The sequence below is a fragment of the Jaculus jaculus genome, chromosome 7 (assembly GCF_020740685.1).
Source record: "Jaculus jaculus isolate mJacJac1 chromosome 7, mJacJac1.mat.Y.cur, whole genome shotgun sequence".
In the NCBI taxonomy this organism is placed as follows: domain Eukaryota; kingdom Metazoa; phylum Chordata; class Mammalia; order Rodentia; family Dipodidae; genus Jaculus; species Jaculus jaculus.
Genome location: NC_059108.1, coordinates 46,971,834 through 46,996,082, shown reverse-complemented (window position 1 = coordinate 46,996,082; position 24,249 = coordinate 46,971,834). Strand labels below are relative to the sequence as shown.

At 36.2% G+C, this 24,249-nt stretch overlaps 1 protein-coding gene across 5 annotated transcripts in view; it reads left to right on the top strand.

The window, feature by feature from the left end:
- Grik2 (glutamate ionotropic receptor kainate type subunit 2) overlaps positions 1-24,249 on the top strand; it is a 744,982-nt gene that overhangs the window by 285,131 nt on the left and 435,602 nt on the right. For all 5 annotated transcript variants that reach the window (XM_004660601.2, XM_045155009.1, XM_045155007.1 and 2 more), the window contains 3 exons: positions 8,444-8,625; positions 13,021-13,074; positions 19,221-19,394. In XM_004660601.2, the coding sequence (XP_004660658.1) occupies positions 8,444-8,625; positions 13,021-13,074; positions 19,221-19,394 (410 nt within the window). The remainder of the gene's footprint in view (positions 1-8,443; positions 8,626-13,020; positions 13,075-19,220; positions 19,395-24,249) is intronic.

The following is a 24,249-nucleotide window of genomic DNA, read 5'->3' as shown; positions in this document are numbered from 1 at the left end:
CTCTTTTTTTATTAATTAGTTTCATATTCAGCAAATACTGTCAGTTTGGTACCATTATTAGGCTCATCCGTGACCTACCCCCCCCAATGGCCCCTCCTTGTTGAGGTATATGGGTCATACATTGTGGAGTTAGCGCACAATTTTGGGTAGGATAAATGTCTCTGCATAACATGACCCAACATGTGGCTCTGACATTCTTCCTGTCCCCTCTTCCACAAAATTTCCCTGAGCCATGGTGGGTTCATTTTTGGTCTGCTTCAGTGATGAGGTGTTGGGGGCCTCTGGGTCTCTGGATTTCTGATTTGGTAGGAGTTGATTTTTCTCTGTGTTGATCTCCACCCTTGTGCTGGTACCTGGTTCACCAGGAAAACAGCACCCTTGCTTGTTTTGCCAATTGTTCTTAGTTTCAGCCAGGGCCTGTTTGAGTTATGATGGGGTGGCTCTCTCCTTAGGATCTACATCTATCTGAAAAAGAGAAGCAGATTCTCTAAGAGAGAGTAAGTCAGCACCAGGACAAATGAAATAGACCTTACTTTTTTAAAAAGAGAATTTAATAGGTGTAGGCCCTCTTGTAGCCCACGATTGATGGTAGCTTGATAATGGAGAGCGGGCTTGTGCCAGAAGGTGCTACCTGGGCGACTGGGGGAAAATGACCAATATCTGCCCAAGTGACTCATGGTCTAACCTACTTAGCAGCAAATAATCTGGTATGATGCCCACACAAGTGCAATAGTGGCACACAGCCATGGTGGGGAACCAGCTGCTCTTGATCTGGCTAACTCATTCCCTCAGTGGTATGGGACCCAAGGCTGGAGCTGGAAATCAAGTCAAAACCATATCCAAACATAAGTGTCTTTCTTGATTACTCTGCTTTATTTTCCTGGGGCAGGGTTTCTCACTTGAGCTCAGAGATCACTGACTCAGTTAGCCTTCCTAAGCAGCTTTTCTTGGTGATGTTATCTCTGTTTCTTCTCACTGAGTTTATAGGCAGCCACCATGCCACTTGCTATTTATATGGGTTCTGTTGATCTGAACTCAGCCATCTCCCCAGCTCCCTTGATGTACTCTCAGTAGAAACAATTCAGGCAAAGCTCATTTTCTTACCACTACTCACTTATGCCACAGGCAGAGGCATCTAATTTCAGTCCATTTTTTTCTGACTATATAAGCCCAGTGTAGTTCATTAATAGTATTTTGACAGAAACATTTTGGAAAATCTCTTTTCTTCTTATGAGTGTGAGATTGTGTGGGGCAGTTGTAGCATTAAGTGAGAAATGTTAAGAGGTAATGGGAGTAACTTGGACTAACTGAAGAGGGGGCCAAAGAAGTCATTGCAGCGGAAGTGGTGATGTAAGTACTGGCTATCTTGGTTAGTGCCAAAACCTTTATAACGAGATGGGGACAGACACTGCAGTGACTAAAACCTCATCAAAACAGAGATCCAGGGCTCAAGAGATTGCTTAGTGGTTAAGGTACTTACCTGTGAAGCCATGGGTCCCAGGTTCAACTTCCCAGAATATTTACACAAGATGGTGCATGCATCTGAAGTTCATTTGCAGTGGCTAGAGGCCCAGGCCAGTCTCTCTTTTGTTGTCTCTCTCTCTCTCTTTCAAATAAGTAAATAAACAAAAATAAAATAAAATAAAAACAGAGCCTACTGAGAAAGCAACACTAAATCAGATCTCTATCTTGCCTGCCGCGGCTCAGGGAACATTGCAGAAGAAGAAACAGAAGGACTTGAAGAGCCTCAGGGTAGATGAAATAGCTTGAGTCTCCATGCCACATCCCTCACAGAAACTGATTGAGGCATGTAGGACCCCACAATGATTACCAATAACCCTTTTGAGGAAGACCCTCAGCAGGACTTGAATAGGGCAGAGGGGATATAAGAGTACAACCTTTTTTTTTTAATTTTTTTAAATTTATTTATTTGAGAGCGACAGACACAGAGAGAAAGACAGATAGAGGGAGAGAGAGAGAATGGGCGTGCCAGGGCTTCCAGCCTCTGCAAAGGAACTCCAGACGTGTGCGCCCCCTTGTGCATCTGGCTAACGTGGGACCTGGGGAACCGAGCCTCGAACCGGGGTCCTTAGGCTTCACAGGCAAGCGCTTAACCGCTAAGGCATCTCTCCAGCCCAAGAGTGCAACCTTTTTTTTAAAAAGAAATCACTCAATATCTTTTTTAAATGGGGCCACAAATATTGAGTTCCTGTATTCAACCTGGCATTTATTTTGACAGTGACTTTTGTTCACTGTAATTGGAGCAATGTCTGTACACATTGTAGTAGGAGCTATGCTTTTATACATTGTACTGGGAGCAATGGCTGTGCACATTGTAGTAGGAGCTAGGTCTATATGAATTGCCAGAGAGTCCTGAAAGTTCAACTGCCTTTCTATTAAACTCACCAGTCTGTTCCCGCTCTATCAGCAGCAATATGAATAGGCAGATGTATCTCTCATTGGGCCATTCAAAGATTGAGCAGTGCACTGTGACTGTGGTACCTTCTACAAACACAGCATCTGAGTCAATCTATAATGCCATGATTCAGAGGGAAACACATTTTGACCATAGTAAACAAAAATGATTTAAAATGCAGCATTAATTTTATTGGCTTCTCAGAAACTTAAGCATGTTGAATAAATTGACCTTATCAAACACTGAGTTTAGATTCTGACCCTTAGAAAACAAAACAGATTTAGCCTTGGACATGGTCAAAAGCTCCATCTATTTTTACAAGCAAGCAGCTTTAACCTCTTAGCCATCTCTCCAGCCTGGATCATCTATTTTTAAACAGTGATAAAATTACTTCTTACTTCAGTGAAGGCAGAAACAGGAACAGCACATAGTAGAATTTACTTATTCTTGCAGCTTTTCCCATCCTGAACTCAAGATCCATGATGGCACCACTGAGACACTACCCAGGAAGACTGTTGTTCTATTTTCTGTAATGTTTCCCAACCAACTTTCTTGGTATGGTCTGGTTGCCTGGATTCAGACTGAATCCATCTAGTAGGCCTAAGTATATGATCCACTCTTAGAATGAGCCTATGCACTGAAATTCTTAGTATATTGATTGCTCCACGTGCCTGCTCTTATGGATTTCAGCCTTGCAATAAAACCACCTGTATGCGGCCCTGCCCTTTTCATCCCCATCTTCTTGTTCCAAAAATGTCTATAGCACTACCTTTAAGGAGATATATGAAATAAATCAAAATATTGTTATGGTACAAATATTAAGGGCCTCATTAAGAGACTTTTGGAATAACTCACTTAAGATATAACCATAGCTTGGTTCAGTGTGTCAAAAAAAAAAAAAAAAGATCAGTCATTTTCTGAGTATGTTTTGAAGGCAGTCTTGACAGGACTTGCTGGAAATCTAGAGATGATGTGTGCCAGAAACAGATCAAAGGTGACACAGTGTTTTTAACTTGAGTAGCTGGAAAGGTTAAGTTTTTCATTATCATAGGCAGAGACAATCGAGGGAGGAGGAGCAGCTCTAAGGGGAAAAGAGTACAAGTCCATTTAGGTTTACAATTATAGTATGTGCCAGACATTAGAGTAAAGAGATGTAGCATTGTTTTTGAGTACACAACCTTCTTTTTTAATATCAATGTAAAGTTCAAGGGTCTTCAGGATTACCCTCATTTTTGCCAAAAATTTAATTTCAAGTGTCAGGAAGATTATCCTTAAACTTGAAATGACTCACAGAATTCATGGAAAGCTGTTAACATACCAGTATGACTTGTGACAGCAAAATCATAAGTTTAAAATAAGTTCAAAGCAGAGGTACACAGGGATGAACCCAGAGAGCTCTGTATTCAGAGCTCCTAGTTCAAAACAGAGATGTGCAGGTGTGTGATTCCAGAGAGCTCCACACTCATCTCCCAGTTTTCATCTTCCACAGGGTTTGTGGGCAGTGCTAAACTCTCTAAGAAATGACGTGTGAAAATATGTGTGTGATACTGCCATTCAGGGACACTTAACCTGAGCTTATCTATCCAGTGACATCAGGGCTTGGTCATGTACTCCTGGCTGATGTCCACTTGTTTGAGCTGTGGTCTACAGCTGTTGGGCTTAATCACCTTGATCAAAGCCCCCAACCATAAAATACCACATTAAATTATCATTATGTGCTGATTGTTCCAAGACATCTACTTAAAAGAACATACTCACTAAGAAAACTAACCAAGTGCTTAGAGAATGTGGTAGTTTGAGATAGATGTGCCCCACAAACTCATGTCTTCCAAAATTTTTATCCCCAGCTCGTGGCAATTTGGAAGAGGAGGCATGCTAGAGAAGGTGTTTTATTCAGGGTGGGCTTTAGGGATGTGAAGGCCAGCTCTCTTTTGTGAAATTTCTGCTCACTTTCTTTATTTTATTTTATTTTATTTTATTTATTTGAGAGCGACAGACACAGTGAGAAAGACAGATAGAGGGAGAGAGAGAGAATGGGTGCGCCAGGGCCTCCAGCCTCTGCAAACGAACTCCAGACACATGCACCCCCTTGTGCATCTGGCTAACGTGGGACCTGGGGAACCGAGCCTCGAACCGGGGTCCTTAGGCTTCACAGGCAAGCACTTAACCACTAAGCCATGTCTCCAGCCCTCTGCTCACTTTCTTGTTGCTATTTATCATCTGCTGTGGCAGAGTGATGTTCAGATGCTGCTTGTGCCCTGCTTTCCCCTGATACCTTGATGTTTCCTCTCAACCTATAAACCAAAATAAATCCTTCCCTTGCCAGCTGCATTTGCCAGGTGTTTTGTCCCAGAAATATGAAGCATTGATTCCCAGATATCAGTTACAAAAGTCAGAACTCTGCCTCAGGAAAGATTAATATTTTACTATACTGATGTCAAATAAGAAAAGAAATTTGGGATCTGAAGAGATGGCTCAACAGTTAAGGTGTTTGCCTTCAAAGCCTAACCAGGTTTGATTTCCCAGAAAGCACAAAGTGCCAGATGCATAAAATGGCACTTGCATGTGGAGGTTGGTTGTAGCAGCTGGAGGACCTTGCACACCCATTCTCTCTGTCTCTCTTCTCTGTACACTCTTTCTGCTTGCAAATAAATAAATAAAAATGGTATAAAAGATAGGAAATTCGGATATCTATGGCTCAGAGAATAAGTCTGGTAAAAGATATACATGTGGAAGTTAGGAATATAGAAAGCATTATATGTAGGGTCTTATTTTTTTATGTCCTCTGAACCAAACATAAATACTTCACCTTCCAGGAGATGATAGTTGAAGAAAAATAGGAGACAAACTTTGTCTTTGGTCAATGCCAACATACCACTCATGTTAAAACTAATTTAAACTTTCTTATCATAATTGACTTCCATGTCTATTTTTTTCAAGGTAGGATCTCACTGTACTCCAGGCTGACCTGGAGTTCACTATGTAGTCTCAAACTCATGATCATCCTCCTACTTCTGTCTCCCAAGTGCTAGAATTAAAAGCATGCATCACCACACCCAGCATATGTCTATTTTTATAGTATTACCATGTTTCAAAAGGTCTCTAATAGTTATATATACACTAGTCTGTTTTAAAACATCTAGGTAGCCCAAATTAAACATTCTAGAAAAAATAGCCTATCAAAATAACATACTTTGGCACCTCAATGTATTGTTTTTCTCTTCTCAGATAAGATAGGGAGTTATGATGGAACAAGTCCTGTGGAGTCATTTTCTGTAGTTTATTACACTGCACTTTGGTGGGAGTCTGAGCTGGCACAGAAACCACAGTAACCAAAGTAATAAATTGATTTGGAGATTAAGCCAGGTTTCTATTCTGTAGCTTGGTGGCTGCTGAAATAGATACCTGGGTATGAGAGGAAGCTAGAAAGTCCCTTTCTGGTATGAGAGGAGCTTGGGTCTGCTGGGGAGGCAGGGTGATTGATCTCTTTAGAAGAGAGTGCCAGCTGGAGGCTGCATAAATAGCTCCTCCTGGATTCTCCTTAAATGCTAAATTGATGGCAATGATTGAAAAGAGCTGCTCCAACCTCTGTCCATATAAGATATGCTTTGATTTGAGCCACTGTGGAGATAAGTGAAAGTATAAAGAGGTAAATAACAACAAGAAAATAAAAGCAATAATGTATACTTAGTGAAGGGATTAAAGCTAATGGAATGTTATTCATCTACCAAAATGGAGAGATAATTGCAACATGGAGGTCTATTCTTTTAGATTTTTAGGAACCCATCTGTGAAGATTGTTTTTTTATTATCATTGCATAAACTAATTACATTATGGGAAAGAGGGCATTTTAATTAAAAGGCTGCTTTAAAAAGTTATAATTCTACTCTGTCATTAAATAATTGGGTGCACATTTTGTTAAAGTAAATATTATTTCTGAGATAAGGTGTTTGTAAATTATTTGTTTTTAACTACATTTTCAACAAAAAGTTTTTGCCCTCTATTTCACCTGAAGATATGCCATTTTGTTCCTCTATTTTTAACCAAATAAATGTAAGAGAGGACTATATAAAAGCAAAAATGTTCATTTTACAAAGTGCAATATTAGTTTGCATATGATGAGTTTGATTAAGATAATATTTTCACAAAGTGGCAGAGCTATCACATGGTAAATTGTAAAGGTAAGGCATGGGGGCATGAAGAGGGATGGTTAAAAGGAAAGCTATAGCTAATGTTGTAATTAAAAGATATTTATGTTGCTTAAGTTCACCTTACCTTGTATAAAAGCTTCATCCAGATAAATTACACTGCTGAGGTACCATGAAATATCCCACATAAAATTGGTAAGTGAATAGTCATTATTACATCATAAATTATTTCCACCCTTTCCCATTTAGGCAAAGCACTATAGATCATATAATTCAGTCAGTGATTTCTATGAAAATATTGTGGAATTGGGAAGGAAAAGTATAAACAATAGGAATATAGAAAAAAAAAACAAGAGATAACATCATGTGACACAGAAACAACCTTAAAAGTCGCAAGAAGATTATGATGTCAGGTTGCCTAAGGTGATTATAAGCAGGAATTAAAGCTATAAGTCTACCCTAGCATTCAAACTATCATCTAGATTTCTTCTCCCTGACTGAAATGACAAGTGAAAAATTGGATGTAAAAAGTGTTACAGAAACTACTTTTGCATAAAAAAATCACAGTCAACCATCTCACACAGTTCAAGTCTGCATGAATACTGTTATTCCATTCATGATATTTATCCATGAAATGAGGTCTTCCATGTAGTAGACATGCACAAAATACATGTTGAAGGAGTAATTGAAGACAACATTTCACTCAAATTTTCATGTACAAGATAACAACAGTGATTTTTTTTTTTTCACTTTTCAATGTCCTTCCCCAGGGAGCCTGGCACACTGAAATCTGTTCTATCAATGCCAGCAGGGATGTATATGTATGCAGAGCATAAGCAAACATTTATTGTACCTGATGGCTCCATGAACTGTCCACAGTAGCAGTTGAGAAACTCGAGATACTTGACAGTATTTATACTTAGAACGAACTCTATAAATATTATTTTCAGAAACTCTATTTAAATCAGTTGAACTTTTTCCATCTAAAACTGTTGACCTAATCTCTAATTCTGTACTTCATTGTCTTTTGGTAACATGTTAGTCTCCTCACATGTTCTTTCAGATTTCAGTGTTAGGTATTATGTTTCATTCAGTGTCAAATATATTAATATATTCCAAGAATGTATTTAGTAACCAACACTTATTTTTTTCAAAATATGATGATATTCTTCTCATGTGGTCCTATGTAATAGCAATGACAAGCTTCCATGCACTACAGACACTTCTATGCCAGTTTCTTTTCCTGTGTTTTATATGTTAATACAAAATTAGTGTTAACCAATTTTAGTGTTCTCCAAAATAATGTTTTATATTCAAGCCCAATATTCAAGATAGCATAGATTTACTCCTCCAAACTTGCATTTGACTATCACAAAATCTTGTAAGGCAATAGTTAGTTGCTTTCTGTTCTTTAGTCATTTAATGTTAGGATATGACCAGTCTGCATTTATGTAATTTTATGAAGATCAGAGAAATTTAAACTGGGAAAAATGGGGGATAATTTAAAGGAACAATTCCTAGACATTTTGCTTTGTAATAGATACAGTTCCAGTAACAGAGGATATGGAGTTTTATTGAAATAAGAATTTTGTCAGGCCTGATGGCACATAGCTAAGTCCTATTACTTCGTAGTCCAACGCAGGAGGTTCCCTCACAGTGAGTTCATGGTCAGCCTGGTCCACATAGTGAATTTGAGGGCAGTCTAAACTATATAGCAAAACTGTCCTAAAGTGAATTTAAAAAACTGTCCATTTTAATGATTGCACCTTGAAATGCACCCATACACCTACTCATGATCCAGAAAATCATATTGTAATTATATTACTTGTGATTCTCTGAGTCACTCTTTATTTCTAATATTATTAATTTTTAATTAAAGGTCTCATTCGTTTGCAAGAGCTTATCAAAGCTCCATCAAGGTACAATCTTCGACTTAAAATCCGTCAGCTGCCTGCTGATACCAAGGATGCAAAACCCTTACTGAAGGAAATGAAAAGAGGGAAGGAATTTCATGTTATCTTTGACTGCAGTCATGAAATGGCTGCAGGCATTTTAAAACAGGTGAGTTTGAATTAATTTATTTCCCAGTCTCTTTATAAACTTGTATTTAAGCTATGATCTTTAAAAAAGTAATTCATTATTATTACAGAGTCAGATACAGGTCAGAGAAATCTGTTTGATGCAGTTTTGTAATAGTAAGTCTGACAATTGCTTTCAATTACTTTGTCTTAAAAGATAATAAATTTAAATACAGATGGTCTTCAAAGCAGATCAAAGGTTTGAGGTTATTTTCAAAGTCCTGTATTGATGTTTATTATTGGGATTGTTGATTAATATGTATTTGGTTTATTCTGAAATGAGGAAAAAAACCATGAATACACAGTTGAATAACTTGTCCGTTACACTCAACCCATATGAATAAGATAAACAAACTTACTCTTCAGCTGACATTTGAAGTGAAATGTCTTCTATATTAATTGTTATTTTACATCTTGTGACCACAAGAAGTAGGGGCTATCTGTTCATCACAGATAAGGAAATGGAGTCAGACCTCAGAATTGATGACTAATGTCCAGTAGCAAAGAATGGGCAAAGGGACTAATATCTCACTTAGTGATGTTGGCAGTCGTCCTTCCACAATAAAGCCTGACCTAATCCATCAATTTATATTAATCAGTGTTAGTTAACACAATGACCTAACAATAAACTGGTAAGACCTAGACCAGTGAGAAACTGCTTTTGTGTAAATGAGGGAGAGACAACAAGAACCTGGATTCAAACTCAAATCTTTGGATTTTGTCTTTTAAGCTTTCTGGAAACTGTAAACTGGTATGATATCATATTTGGGATTTGTAAACTGTTGTCAATCCTCTCAAATGTAGGATTATATATGCATTCTGGAGAGACACTCAGTGTGATGTAAATTACATCCTATTAAATATAACTACCAGTGAGAAATGACTGTTATAACATTGTTAGTTTATTGAGCAGATGCTTGTCCAATATTCTAATATGAATGCTGGTTTCACTACAATAAAATATTTAATTGGTTTACAAAATTGCTCTAGGTTTATATTTGGGTAATAAAAAATATGAGGTATTTTGCTTCTTTGATGTTTGGCTTGTTGAGTATGAATATAATTGTGCACTAAAAGAAACACTGAAATCTAGAGTAAGGATTTATTTTTCATATTATTCCAAAACAATTCTTGATCACATTTAGAAAATAGATTTGGAAAGGAGACTTTTGCTTTTCTCTGAAAGCACACCATGACTCAGTGACACACACACACACACACACACACACACACACACACACACACTATTTTTGTGTCTTTTTTTGCCTATTTCCTGATCTGTTGGATAAAAGATAATTTAAAAAAATTAATTATTTAATAGAAAAGTATTTAATGCACACAAGTTTAGAAAATGACAAGTAAGAGCAAATGTAAAATGAGAATATAGAAGTCAGACTACAGCGAGTGGCCTCATTATGTAGAAGGATGATTCTCTGTCCTTCAGTGATCATACACCACAGACATAGGTATTTGTTTCCAACTTACCTGGTATTAGAGATGATTTGTCTCATATGTGAGTGTCAGTTTTTCCAGAAGAAAGTTCAGAAACAAAGTAAATAACCTATTATAATAAATGTGAACCAATGTAATGGATGTATATCTGTGATTTTTTTTCTGAGATTTTTCAACACTGGCTGATATTCAAATGCCAGAGACATAGGATCCATGCTGAACAGCAAAAATGGATTAACTTTCAACTACTCTCTTTCCAGTAATAAGAATCCAGAAAAGGGATAGCAATAAGTTTATCTTGTGGGCTTATATAATTTATGTAACATTCACCTCAACTAACTTATTTTTACTAAACATCAAGCAATGGTGAATTTTAAGCTTTCTTGCCTAAAAGCTTATAAGTGAGTTGAGTTTTTTTTTTTTTCTTTGACGCAATGCCTCAAGAACAGATAGTTCTACCTCTATCCTGACTTGTCACAGAGCAGCCCTAGGGCATAGCCAACGTGCTCTGAAGCTAAACCTCACAAGGACATTTATCACACAGAGAAAATAGTAATCAAGAACTTCAAAGTTCAGAACATAGAGTGTGAAATACAAACTTTTAAGCTGTAAATAAACTCTTACAATTACAAGACATAGCTAAAATTAAAAATTGTGATATGCACATATATATCTATGTAGTTTCCCTATTGTAAACTTTGAACAATGTTGTTCCTAGGTCTAACTGGCATAGTAAATTGCTTGCAAATTATACATGTGGGTAAACAAATTTTAAATTGCTATGTAATGGAGTTATCATGACTCCAGTTTAATATTGGGGTTTTTTAATATTTTAGTTTATGCAAATTAGTATGTGGTCTTTCCATAGGATATAATATATATCAGGACTAGTTTTCTTAAGGCCACTCATATAAGAAAATACTGATCTAATCCTATTTAGTATAAAAATAGCACAAACATTTTCAAGAATGGTAGGAAGACATAGTGGTATGTAATTAAAACAAGGTTAAGAGACAATTTTTTTTAAAAAAAAACTAACCTTTCAATACTATCTCTGTTGATTGTTTTGTAAAGCCCCAGAATAGGTATGTAAAAATAGCTACCTCTTCTGTTTCTATTTCTAGCATTTTCTGCTTCAAGCATCATAGTCCTTAGCTGATTGTTGACTTAAAAATCAAATATTGAGGGACTGTAGAGATGGCCCAGTACATAGATACTTGTCATACAAATAAGAGAACTAGGGATCAGATACCCAGGACCAACATAAATGCATAATAACAGTCATGCAAAAATGCATGAAAAATACATAAATGGTTGTAATGTCATAATCCCCGAAATGGAGAGGGCAGAAGATAAAGGACCGCTTGTGCAAAATGACTAGCTAGTTACTTAAATGTGTAAGATCTGGGTTCAGGTGAAACACTGCCTCAGTAAATAAAGTGGGAACTCATTGAGGGAAAGTGCCAATGTCAACCTCTGGCTTTCACAATTTCATGTACACATGTGTGCTCACATATACAAGACACCCACGCACACACACACACACACAGAGAGAGAGAGAGAGAGAGAGAGAGAGAGAGAGAGAGAGAGAGAGAGAGAGGGAGGGAGAGAGGCATGCATCACTAAATATCAAAGGGTGAACGAAAGACTAATTAATAAATCTAAAGTTCTGCTGCTCTAGTGTTCATTAGAGTTTCTCTGAAGGTGATGAAAAAAGCTGTAGCAATGCAGGTACACCTGTCAGAGGCAAGTCAGTCTATCTCTCGTCATTGCCTCAATTCCCACCCCTACCATCATGTAAGTGTTACTTACATCTCGACATCCAAATCATTATTTTTTCCATATTTCTATATTGTTTGAGTTGATCACATAAGAAAACTGGGCAATATTGATCTGGTATTGATTGACTATGGAGAGGAGAAGCATTCGACACAGCCCAAACAGTTTAGAAAATATTTACCAAGGGAAATATTCTTTCATTTTGCTTAATTTCATCGGAACATTGTAGGTTTATAAAATTATTATCCATCCGTAGCAGACAGTTTCAAGTTTGCTGAGATGAACTTCCAGAGCAGGCACATTTATGAAGGAAGGGATTTATTGAAGCTTACAGATCCAGGGGAAGTTCCATAATGGCAGAAGAAGCTGGCCTGCCTTCACAGGCCCAAGCAGTGAGAGAGAAGCACAAGCCTAAAGCCACATATCACAGCACACTTCAAAACTCCGGCTAGGCACACTTTACATATCTTTAGATTGAAATCTGAAACCTACCACCAAAATTTAAGATCTTCCCAGTGACATTGCCTCCAGCCAGGTGGCTACAGATGCAAACTACAAACAAATTTAAAAAGAACTAAATATATTAGGGGGGCATCTATTCAAACCACCACACCATCCAAGAAATATTACTAGATGACTTATTCCCTAAAATCCTTTCTGTACTCAAACGTTTGATGTCAATGTCCATTTAACCAGTGATTCTTCTTAGATTATATACTTCATATTTCAGTTTTTTTCACAAGTATCTGTCCTTTCTTCACTGAAAGTTATATGTTGTGAAATTACAAATTTCATTCTACTAATTGACAAATATGAACATAAAATGGTTAGTTTTAATTATTACTGTTATTATTTTGATTTTGATTTTTCTGAGGCAGTGTCTCACAGTAGCCGAGGCTGACCTGAAATTCACTACATATTCTCAGGCTATCCTCAAACTCACCATGGTCCTACCCCTGCCTTCTAAGTTACTCCTTTGAAAAGCTTCAATTTAACCCAATTTGATGAACATAGGGGTTATTCTGTATTGCATTGTACTATTCTATCCTGATCTAGCTTAGTGGAATAATGTATTTTATAATTTATTTCATAATGTGTAGGCTTTCTGTATTGGTCTTTTTATTTGATTTCATTCTTTATTTCTTAGGCATTAGCTATGGGAATGATGACAGAATACTACCATTATATCTTTACCACTTTGGTAAGTAGTTATTTAAAACAGAATATTAATGCATTGTATTATATCTCTTCCAGTGGATGAAATCAAGGTTTAACTATAAGTAATATAATGAATGACAGATTTGCAGTTACACTTTATTTTATAGACTTTATTTTTATTTTATACTTTTATTTATATGCTTTATTTTCTTTTTATACTTTATATTATATTTATGTTTTATTTTGGTAGAACCCAGAACATATTATGAGAAAGAATTACTAACTCTTGGGAGGAAGCAGATGATTTTGAAATAATATATTAATGGATATAAATTTGAAATACTATATGTCTTATTTTTATATTGCTTTAAAAAGTTTCAAATCCTTATGGATTTTAAAACTAGATCATTGAAAAACATTAATGTTTGAGACAAATACAAACTCTTGTTTTCTTAAAATATTAATATTTTATTTTTATTTGTTTATTGGGAGAGAAAGAGGGAGAGAGAGAGACAGAGAGAGAATGGGCACACCAGAGACTCCAGCTGCCAAAAACAAACTCCAGAAGCATACACCATCTTGTGCATCTGGCTTATGTGGGTCCTGGGAAATCAAACCTGGGCCCTTTGGCTTTTCAGTCAAGAGCCTTAACCACTAAGGCATCTCTTCAACTCAAAATTCTTGTGTATATTTTGATTCTCTTTTCAATTATTAAAACTGTCATTTTAGTAGATTAAATTTTCTGTTTGATTGTATTTTTAAAAGTCAATATTGCTTAATATGCAGTTAAAACTTGAATGTTACCTTTACATTTTGTCTTCACATACCAATCATATTTTGATTATGCATGAAAGTTTGACTTTTCAAAATAAAAGTATTTACTTTTTAATTTATCTCTCTTTTCTTTCATTCTTTCATCACTTTTGTTTGTTTCTTTTGACTTGAGCCAAGATCTCCCCATGGAGCACAACAGGCTGGTCTTGAGCTGGCACCCTCGCTGTCTCTTGGGAGTACTAGGATGGCAATTCATCACCATGCCAGGCTTACATTGTACTTCTTACTTCGTACATTATCCAGGACTCTTTTACTCTGTGACATCAGTCTCTTGCTCTTTCAATAATTTTTTCCTTCCCATTTCCCAACTACGCAAGTATTTCCCAGTTTGAACCTCTGTCCTATTATTTTCCTCCTCGTTATTTTCTTTATATGTTTAGATGTCAAGTTTTCACCCGTTCTTAAATAAAGTCTAAGTACCTATGCATGATATTCTTTTTTAAAAAAAAAAATTTATTAGTTTTCTATTCAGTAAATACAGGCCGTTTGGTACCATTATTAGGCTCATCCATGACCTACTCACTCCCCATTGGCCCCTCCTTATTGAGGTATATGGGTCATGTCTTGTAGAGTTGGCCCACAGTTATTGGTATGATAAATGTCTCTGCATATCATGACCCAACATGTGACTCTGACAGTCTTTCCACTCTCTCTTCCAAAAAATTTCCCTGAGCCATGTTGGGTTCATTTTTGGTCTGCTTCAGTGATGAGGTATTGGGGGCTTCTGAGGCTCTGGCTCTCTGATTTGTTAGGAGTTGATTTTTCTCTGTGTTGGTCTCCTTCCCCCTTGTGCTGGTATCTGGTTCAACAGGAAAAGAGTACTGTTGTTTGTTTCACTAATTTTCCTTAGTTTCAGCCAGGGCCCTTTTAAGGTATGATGGGATGGCTCTCTCCTTAGGATATGCATCTATCTGAAAAAGAGAAGAAGATTCTCCAAAGGAGAGTAAGTTAGTTCCAGTACAAATGAAATAACCCTTACTTTTTTTTATAGAGAGTTTAATAGGGGTAGGCCCTCTTGTAGCCCATGATTGATGGTAGCTTGATATTAGAAAGAGGGTTTATGTTTAGATATGACACTGCCTTGTTTCCCAGCTCCAGCTATGGGTCCCTTACCACTGAGGGGATTAGTTAGCCAAATCAAGAGCAGTTGGTTCCCCACCATGGCTGTGTATGACTATTGCACTTGTGTGGGCATCACAACTGGTTATTTGTTGCTAAGTAGGTTAGACCGTGAGTTGCTTGGAAAGTTATTGATTATTTCCCCTAGTCACCCATGTAGCACCTCTCTTTCCTGGCTTCCAGCCATTCCATTCCATTTTATGTGTCGGCTGCATATGGTGTCTTCAGCAATAGGGTCTTACCACTAATCTTTGGTGGGTCATCAAGTTCTCTGACAGAAATCTGTCATTCTTTTATGAAACCTTTTTAGGTTTCTCTGATCAAGAGTTTATTGTGGATGATAGCTCCATGCTGGTACTGGGAGTCACAGGTCAGTGCACACTAAGAAAATGAGGAAGAGGGCTGGAGAGATGGCTTAGCGGTTAAGCGCTTGCCTGTGAAGCCTAAGGACCCCGGTTCAAGGCTCGGTTCCCCAGGTCCCACGTTAGCCAGATGCACAAGAGGGTGCACGCGTCTGGAGTTCGTTTGCAGAGGCTGGAAGCCATGGCGCGCCCATTCTATCTCTCTCCCTCTATCTGTCTTTCTCTCTGTGTCTGTAGCTCTCAAATAAATAAAGAAAGAAAAATTAAATTAAGAAAATGAGGAAGAAAATAACTAATATACAAGAGTTAGGGAAGAAAGAGAGAGAGGGAGAGGGAGAGGGAGGGAGGGAAGATGTAGAAGGTTTAGGTTAGATTGATCCTACCCTCTCCAGTGTCTTGTGGTTCAGGTGGTTTCTATAAGGGCCTTGTGAGGGTTCATCCATTTGGTCTGCCTTTTAGGAACTAGAATTTTATGGTACCATTGCCATTTAGGTCTAAATTACTGTTTCCCACCCCTTCTATGCCCTCCCTTCCTTCCCCATCCATCTTTGTGTCTAGTCCATGAGATGCTTGCTGGGTTTGTAAGGTATCTTGGGTTGATTCAGATTAGGTGCTATAGATGAGTAAGACTATGTGGTAATTTTTTTTCTGTGATTGGGTAAGTTCACTGAGGATGATCTGCTCCAGATTCACCCATTTTTCCTCAAATTTCTTTGTGTCAAATATTCTTAATTACTATATAATGTAGAACAATTCTAAATGTTGTGGTAATGGTATAACTTCAAAATACTTAAATCCATATTATGCTCAAAATTAACTTTCTTGCATGTTATTAAAAACTTTCCTTTGGGTGGAGAGATGGCTTAGCAGTTAAGATGCTTGCCTGCTAAGCCTAAACACCCATGTTAGTCTCCTCAGATCCCACATTAGCCAGGTGCACAAGGTGACGACACATACAAGGTGGCATACCGGTCTGGAGTTCGATTACAGTGGCCAGAGGCCCTGGCACACCAATTCTCTGCCCCACAACTTCTCTCTGTCTCACTTCTGCTATCTTTCATAAAAAAAGGCTTGCCTCAAGAAAAAAAAAAAAAAAAAAAAAAAAAAAAAAAAAAAAAAAAAAAAAACCTCCTTATTTCTGATTCCCTGTATCATCATAGTACTTTTCTGATTTCTCTTTTGTACACCTGCTGTGTCATAGCCTCTGTCTTCACAATGATCAGTCTAATCTTTGTTCTCCTGTTTCCTCAAATGTTTCCAAATTTAATCTCTGCTAGAAAGATTCTTGATGTGTATTATTAAATTATTAAGATTCAGATGATCTAAATAGCTTACTTTGATGACTTTTTTTTCCCCAGCAGATTGGTTTTGCAGAAGGTTGTAGTTTATAGGCAGCGAGATTTGTTTTTGTATCTGAAATCACCATTTTGAATGTCCTTTGTCTTATCAAGTCTGGTCATTCTTCAATGGAAGTAATAGGGGAGAAAATTATTTTTCTCGCTTATCTAATACTTCATAATTGAGAAGTTTTTCCCTTCAAATAAAAGAATCATAAGAGCAAAGCATATACATTTTTTCCACATAAATTGCAGATTACATGAAAATCTTCAGAAATGAGGCACAAAGAAACAGAGAGATTTGTGTTTTTATGCTTTGTTTGTTAAATAGATTGTATGCAAATATGATTACTATCACCTGGTTATAAGAAGATTAGTTGAAATTTAGAACCATCTATGTAGATTCTTCTAGTACCAAATAGTTTTCTAGAACCATATTGGGAAATGTTTCTTTTATTTTTTCCTTTTTTTTTCTTTTTACTATTAATTTTGTACTCAGTGAATACAGTCAAGTTGGTACCATTGTTAGCCTCCTCCTTTGCCGCCCCCTCTCCTTGCAGGGACCCTCCTTGTTGGGGAATATGGGTCATACTTTGTGGGGTTAGCCTTGAGTTGTGAGTATGAGACAATGTCTCTGTGTATCATAACCCAACATGTGGCTGTGACATTCTTTCCACCCTCTCTTACACAAATTTCCATGAGCCATGTTGGGTTCGTTTTAGGTCTGCTTCAGTGATGAAGTCTTGGGATCCTCTGTGTCTCTGGATATCTGGTTTTGTAGGAGTTGACTGTTCTCTGTGTCTATCTCCTTCACCCTTGTGCTGGTACCAGGTTCACCATGAAATCAGCACTCTTGCTCATTTCCTCAATTGCTCTTGGTTTCTGCTCAGGCCCTTTTGAGGTATGATGGGCTGATTCTCTCCTTAGGATCTGTATCTATCTGAAAAAGATAACCAAATTTTCCAATGGAGAGTAAAGTTAGTACCAGATATATGGCTCTTTTTTAAGCAGAGTCTTATTATAGAGGTGAAAGAATTCTTTTATGACCCACTTCAGGAGAGAAAGTGATCTTCCTGCTTCTGTAGGTTTCCCAATTTCCTCCAACTTGAAATACTGAGGATACTAAGGCCCCATATGTTGTGGTAAAATGTTCTGAGTCCATTTCAATTAAGATCCTGTTTTGTCTGTGATTTTTTTTTTCTAAAAATAAAATCATGGGGTTAGGGAGATCACTCAGTGGTAACAATCCTTGCCCAGCCATTAGGAGAGCACAAGAGGGCTTTGTTTGCCCTTAGTTGAATAATTCTCTGGCACCCACATCAACAGGTAGGTATGGACATGCATTCATGTACCACAAATATTGTGAGAAAAGAAGACTGGAGAATCATTGAGGAATGATGGCCAGTCTGACAGAACAAAATGGCAGCCCTGGATTCAGTGAGAATCTTTCACAATGAAATACGCTGATGAGTGATATTAGAGGTAATATAATGGTCTCCCTAGGTTTCTACACATATGTATGTGCATGGGTCTTGCATATTTAGAGAGAGAGAGAGAGAGAGAGAAAGAGAGAGAGAGAGAGAAACAATTTCACTGTTTTTCCTCTTAGCATTTATTTCCATATATTTCTTTGTATCTTGACTATGCTTTATCTCTGGCCAGATCACACAGATTAAATGGTAAAAATATAAAGATTTCTTTTCAGTGTTCAGTACAAAATGGACCAATGTCAGTTGCTTTTGAATTACTTCCTGCTACCAAATTTGTTTGGATATGTGACTCAATAGGCAAGCTTCACATAGGATCAATTCATCATGCCTTGATTTTCACTGTTGTTTGTGAGATCTGAAGGTGTGCTAGGTGGAAAGAGGGTAGATGCACCACATGCTGTTTATCCTTATGGTGACATCCAATTCCTTTGATGCCATTGGTCTCATAACTTATGGGAATACTAAAGGGAAAGAAAGAGGTTTCACAGTATACACACTAGAGAGGGCAACAGCAATGAACTGCTCACAATGGTGAAGTTGCTGATGGCCCATCAGACAAAGGAAATAGAGGGTCCTGTAATCAAGAAGGCCAGTTAATCTTGCTAGTTTTATCTCATCTTTCATAGTATTATGCTTATGCTTATCTTAAATGTAAGTTACAGTAGAGGCTATTTTATTAGTTGAATTTTACTATAACATATAGACACATGGGTACAGAGTACATATCTACTTCTTCAAAGCATGGCATCAAGTCTACTTGGACCTTCCTCATTGACCTCACTGGGGACACAATGGTGTTCCATTTTCTGTGAAATTGAAACCAACAATTTCAGCCAGGTGTGGTGGCACATTCCTTTAGTAGCAGAACTTAGGAGGCAGAGATAGGAGGATTGATATGATTTCAAGACCACCCTGAAACACAGTTAATTTCAGGTTCGTCAGGACTGGAGACTATACCTCAGAAACAAACAAATCAGGAACGATTTCAGTAGCATGTGCTTGTGAGTAAATTCTACTTTTAGTAACAAAGGAACTTCTCTCTTCCAGGACCTCTTTGCTCTTGATGTGGAACCCTACAGATATAGTGGTGTAAATATGACAGGGTTCAGAATATTAAATACGGAGAATACCCAAGTCTCTTCCATCATTGAAAAGTGGTCAATGGAACGGTTGCAAGCACCACCAAAACCCGATTCAGGTTTGCTGGATGGATTTATGACGGTATGAATAACAGCAATCAGTTTGTGTATTCCAAAGTGGTATTGCATAAATCATTAAATATTGACTTAAAACATTAATTGACAGTAAAGTCATGAGATTAGAGCTGCTATTACAGATACATTTCTGAACAGTATTCTAAGTTAAACATATATGACAAAATTCTACATTCATCCAAGGAACTCCAAATGTATTAAAATTCTCCTGAATACTGTCATATAGGGATTTCTCCAAAGCTAGTTAGTACCATAAACAAATAGAAGACTGAAAAAAAATGTATCTGATATCTTCTTATAAAAGTTATCAGTATTATTTATCTTTAATTTGATGTTTTTGATATCTTGTAATGTATATCTTACTTCACATAAAAATCTGTCCTGATTTCACTTAATGTATAAAGATCAGGATTAGCTAGTATTAACACTTGTCCTTGTTCCAAGTACCAGTTTATGCAGCGAAAAATGTATTTATGCATAAACTGTAAGAGGGCCCTTACTTGTATAAATACACTTGTTTATAGTAATGTTGTTAAGGAAAATCTAATGTAAAGTAAACAATCATTTTTAAATGGTGATGTTAACTCCCTTCCACACAGGCAGGAATGTCAATGTTAGTTTGCTTCATTTAAACTACTACATCAAAGGTACCATTTTTTAGCCAGGTATTTAATGTAAAAGTTATCACCAGTATTTTGTGTGTTTGGTGTAGCATTTAAAAGTTACAAATACTTAATGTATTGAAATCATTTTCTATGGGCAAAGTTATTATTACAACTTAAGAAATAACTCAGGATTCGGATAATAATTACATTTTTTTCCATTAGTATCTGCTTTTAATGAGTGCAAAAGTAAATGGGAAATGTATAATTGTAAGCACCCTCTTTTCTTACATCTGTGAAATCTTTGTATTATGATAGTAATTATTTTTTTTTTCCCATTTGAAGCCCAAATGAGGCTTTAGAGCCCATTTGTAATGTATTAAGATAGACAAATTTTTGAGATTTTACCCTTGAGAAGTTTAATAAACATTATTTAAGGCACTACCTTTCTAAAGTGAAAAAAATGCTTATTTTCTTCTAATGAGAAAGTTACCTTATAAAACTTAAATATATCCTATCATTTTCATTTATAAAGAAGTACTTAGAGAGTTTTTTGCTTTAGTTGTTAAGAAATGAAAATAGTTGAGTGGTTTAATAGTGTGGTTTACCCTAAAATCTATATCTTCATTACTTAAGAATAAAAAGTATTTTGTTTCACAGTATTACCAGTCTTAAAATAAAACATAACCTAGAAAAAAATCTGCAATGCTGCATTTCACTTCTACTGGCAGTAACTGAAAATTTTGAAATTTAAGACAATGCTACTTTAAAAATTAAAATTTATACTATTTTACATGATTATTATAATAATATGTATATATGTTGGCTTTTTATAATTCTCTAATTTAAAAATGATAATTTTATCATTTATATTAATAAAAACTATTATTGAATAGTTTGGGGAAAATTTTGTCTATAGACATCATAAAATCGTAACACATTTAGATGTTACGAATTCTTGTCATGTGTCCAAGAAATTTGCATGTCTCTTGTATATGATAATCATAAGTATTACACAACCTTTTTCTGATAATTGCTGTATCTCTGATTCTACATAAGGTCCCCTGAAATGAAGTGCTTTCTGACTTCTCACTAATGTGGACTGTTGAAAGACAAGGAAAAGTATATTAGTTTCTGGTCCATGGTGGTAGAGCAGGTTGGATAGAGTTAATTTTCAGCATGTAGAAAAACAGATTTTAGGAAGAATATGTGCTTGGTTTCTACTTCTATTCTTAAGACCATGAATCCTTAGGTCCACCCTTCCTGTGTTCTGTCCATTTGAATGTGCAAGTAACTATGGGAGTGAGTTAGTGAATAAATGGTAGCATAAAGTACTGCTGAAAAAAAATGCAATTATTGAAAATTCTAGGCATTGTGTATGGAACATAGATTTTTAGAATTTTCAATGCAAAATATTTCCCATTGTTGTAGTTCTGAAATGCCTTTCAAATTTCATTTTAAATTGGAAAAAAATGGGAAGTTCTCACATAGAATAAATCTCTTCATTTACATATGTTTATTTAAGTTATTTCAAACTATAAAAATGAAGATACCTACATGAGAACATGTTTTTATCTAAAATTTGTGCTAGCTATTTGTAATGCTTGTAAATACAATATAAAGCACAAAATATATTTTGGAAGTTTTGTGAGGTCTATTACATTTTTTTTAACTGACAGGAGGTTAATCATTAAGAACATTTCTTCCCAGATGAATGCAGATTACATTTCTGCTGGGAAATTGATAAATATTTAAATATCTGCCCATTATTTGGCATTATAAGAATTGTATATATAATCATGTATATCAAGATGATACTTTTGGAGGTTGCTGAAGATCAAGTAGAGGGTCATATACTCATGGGACAAGTTTTCTACCACAGTTAAAGCCTATTCTCCAAATCTTTTCACAATATAATATTATTCCTTTATTATAAAATACTATATTATTTTTATAAAATTTAATATATAGCTATTCATTAAAATACTAAAATAAATATGCCTTTGTGAATACATATATATAGTTTTTCATTTGACATACCCTAAGCATTTCTGTAAGTCATTAGATGTATAGGAACAGAAATTTGCAATCTATTTCCAACAGAATCAATGGATTCAGGAATTTATGAGGATTTTAGTGAGAAAGAAAAGAATTGTAGCCTGGCAATATGGCATTGGCAACACTCCCTTCAGTCAGTTCACGTAATCTCAATGTTTATACAATGTTCGTTCTTTTCCCCCTATGGTAATATTAAAAAATGGAATTATCAGCAAAATCCCTAGTCCTTGAAAGAAGACCTGTTATTATGAATATCATAGTCATTTGCTGTTGTGGTAGATCACAGTGCTTAAAGCCCTATCCTTCATGCACAGCTATAAAAGAAAACAATGAATTGGATTCATAAAGGGTTTTCTGTATGGGTTAGCTCCTTAATTACCACCCTTGGACAGCTGTTAATCACCTCATGATTGATGTAAAGAAGACCAATTCTCTACTTGTAGTTTCTTCTGGCATGGGCATCATTCTTCATCTCTTAGATGTCAATATTAAATAGGGATATACATTTGTTATCATCATTTTCCTATAAATCCAGCCAAGGATCCAATTCCTACAGTAGAATAAGCCCTGTGTAGATAAAGGGGAAGACCAATTTTCTTCTTTCACTCATGGGGATTTCTTTATTCCCCCAGGATATATCATATTTAACCGTGATTCTCTTCCATGCCCACACACTGGCATTTAGTTGTTGCTTGCAATTTCCTGAACCTAATCCCCTATTGTAAAACTCTTCTTTTATTGTACCTTCTCTACTAATCACCCCTTTCATACTTCTGAAGATATGGACATCCCTTCTCTAAGAATCACCACTATCCAGCTGCCATTTCCCTTAATTCTCTGACCAGATGCGATCTATCTATGAGCTGCTACAATAGTTTGAAAATGCACTTTGCAACTGGGAGTTCAGAACTTTATGATAGTTTTTGTTTATTACTTTTTGTTGAGTTTACAGCAACCTCAACTCAAGAGAATAAAATCAGATACAAATACACCAAGCAAATTTTTCACAGTGACCTAGAGATCTTTCCCAGTGTTTCCAGTATACCTGAGATTGCTGTTAATGTGTTTGTGACTCACCTAATGGTCTAGTAACTGTCAATACTGCCTTTTCTTATATTTCATATGAAGACAGATATATTCTTTAAAGCACATGTATGTTTATTTGGATTGCTATAGGATATTTAAACTTTTAGTCATCTAAACTCTGTATTTATATCAATTGTTAATGTATTTTCTTCTAAAAATCATCATTCTCAATTCTACAATTTTAATATGTAAATTGCATTCATCTTTCCAACCCCAGAGCTATTCTTTGTTAAAAATCTACTATCCACTTTGCTTTTGTAAACATTACAAAATCCACCTTTGAATATCTCTGTTGAATGTCTGTTTTCTCTCTGCTTTCTGGATCTGTGCTCTTGGATCTTCATTGTTTACTTGATGAAATATGAGCTCATTTGCGACACATGAGTGGCCCTCCGCTCTTTGGCTTCTGCTTTCTTGTCCACCCTCGTATTTTTCTACTCTCTTTCTCAGCAAGCCAACATCTCCTATGTGCTGTATCATCCCTCACCAGTCACCATGCATTTCAGAGCAAGATATCTCCATTGTCTGAACCAATTTTTGTCCTATTGAATGTATGACAAATTTTTACCTACACTGCAATTTTCAGATATCTGCTACTTTTCTTGTGAATTAGCCCCGAGTCCTCAGAGCTGATAATTATAAGAAACCTAATTCATACGCCTTACTTGCAGTTACATACATGTTATAATTTTAACTCTGATATTTTTGTGTTTGGATTCCTTTTCCTTTTAACTATAAGATTTTTTGAGATATAACTGGATACTGTCCTCATAAAGCCCCTGAACATAGTTCAGTGTCTAATTCATACTAGGAACTCATAATGGGAGAGGGACTTTCTGCCTGAGTAAATGTGTGTGTAAATTGAACTTAATCACATTACCTCTGTGTTCAAAGGGCTAGCATTTCTCATTAATTAAAAATACATTTTCAAGGGGCTGAGAGATGGCTTAGTGGTTAAGGTGTTTGTGTGCAAAGCTGAAGGATACTGGTTTGATTCACCAGGACCCATGTCAGCCAGATGCACAAGGTGGCATATACATGTGGAGTTTATTTGCAGTGGCTGGAGCCCATGGAGTGTCCATTCTTTCTCTCTCCTTGCCTTTTTTTTCTCAAATA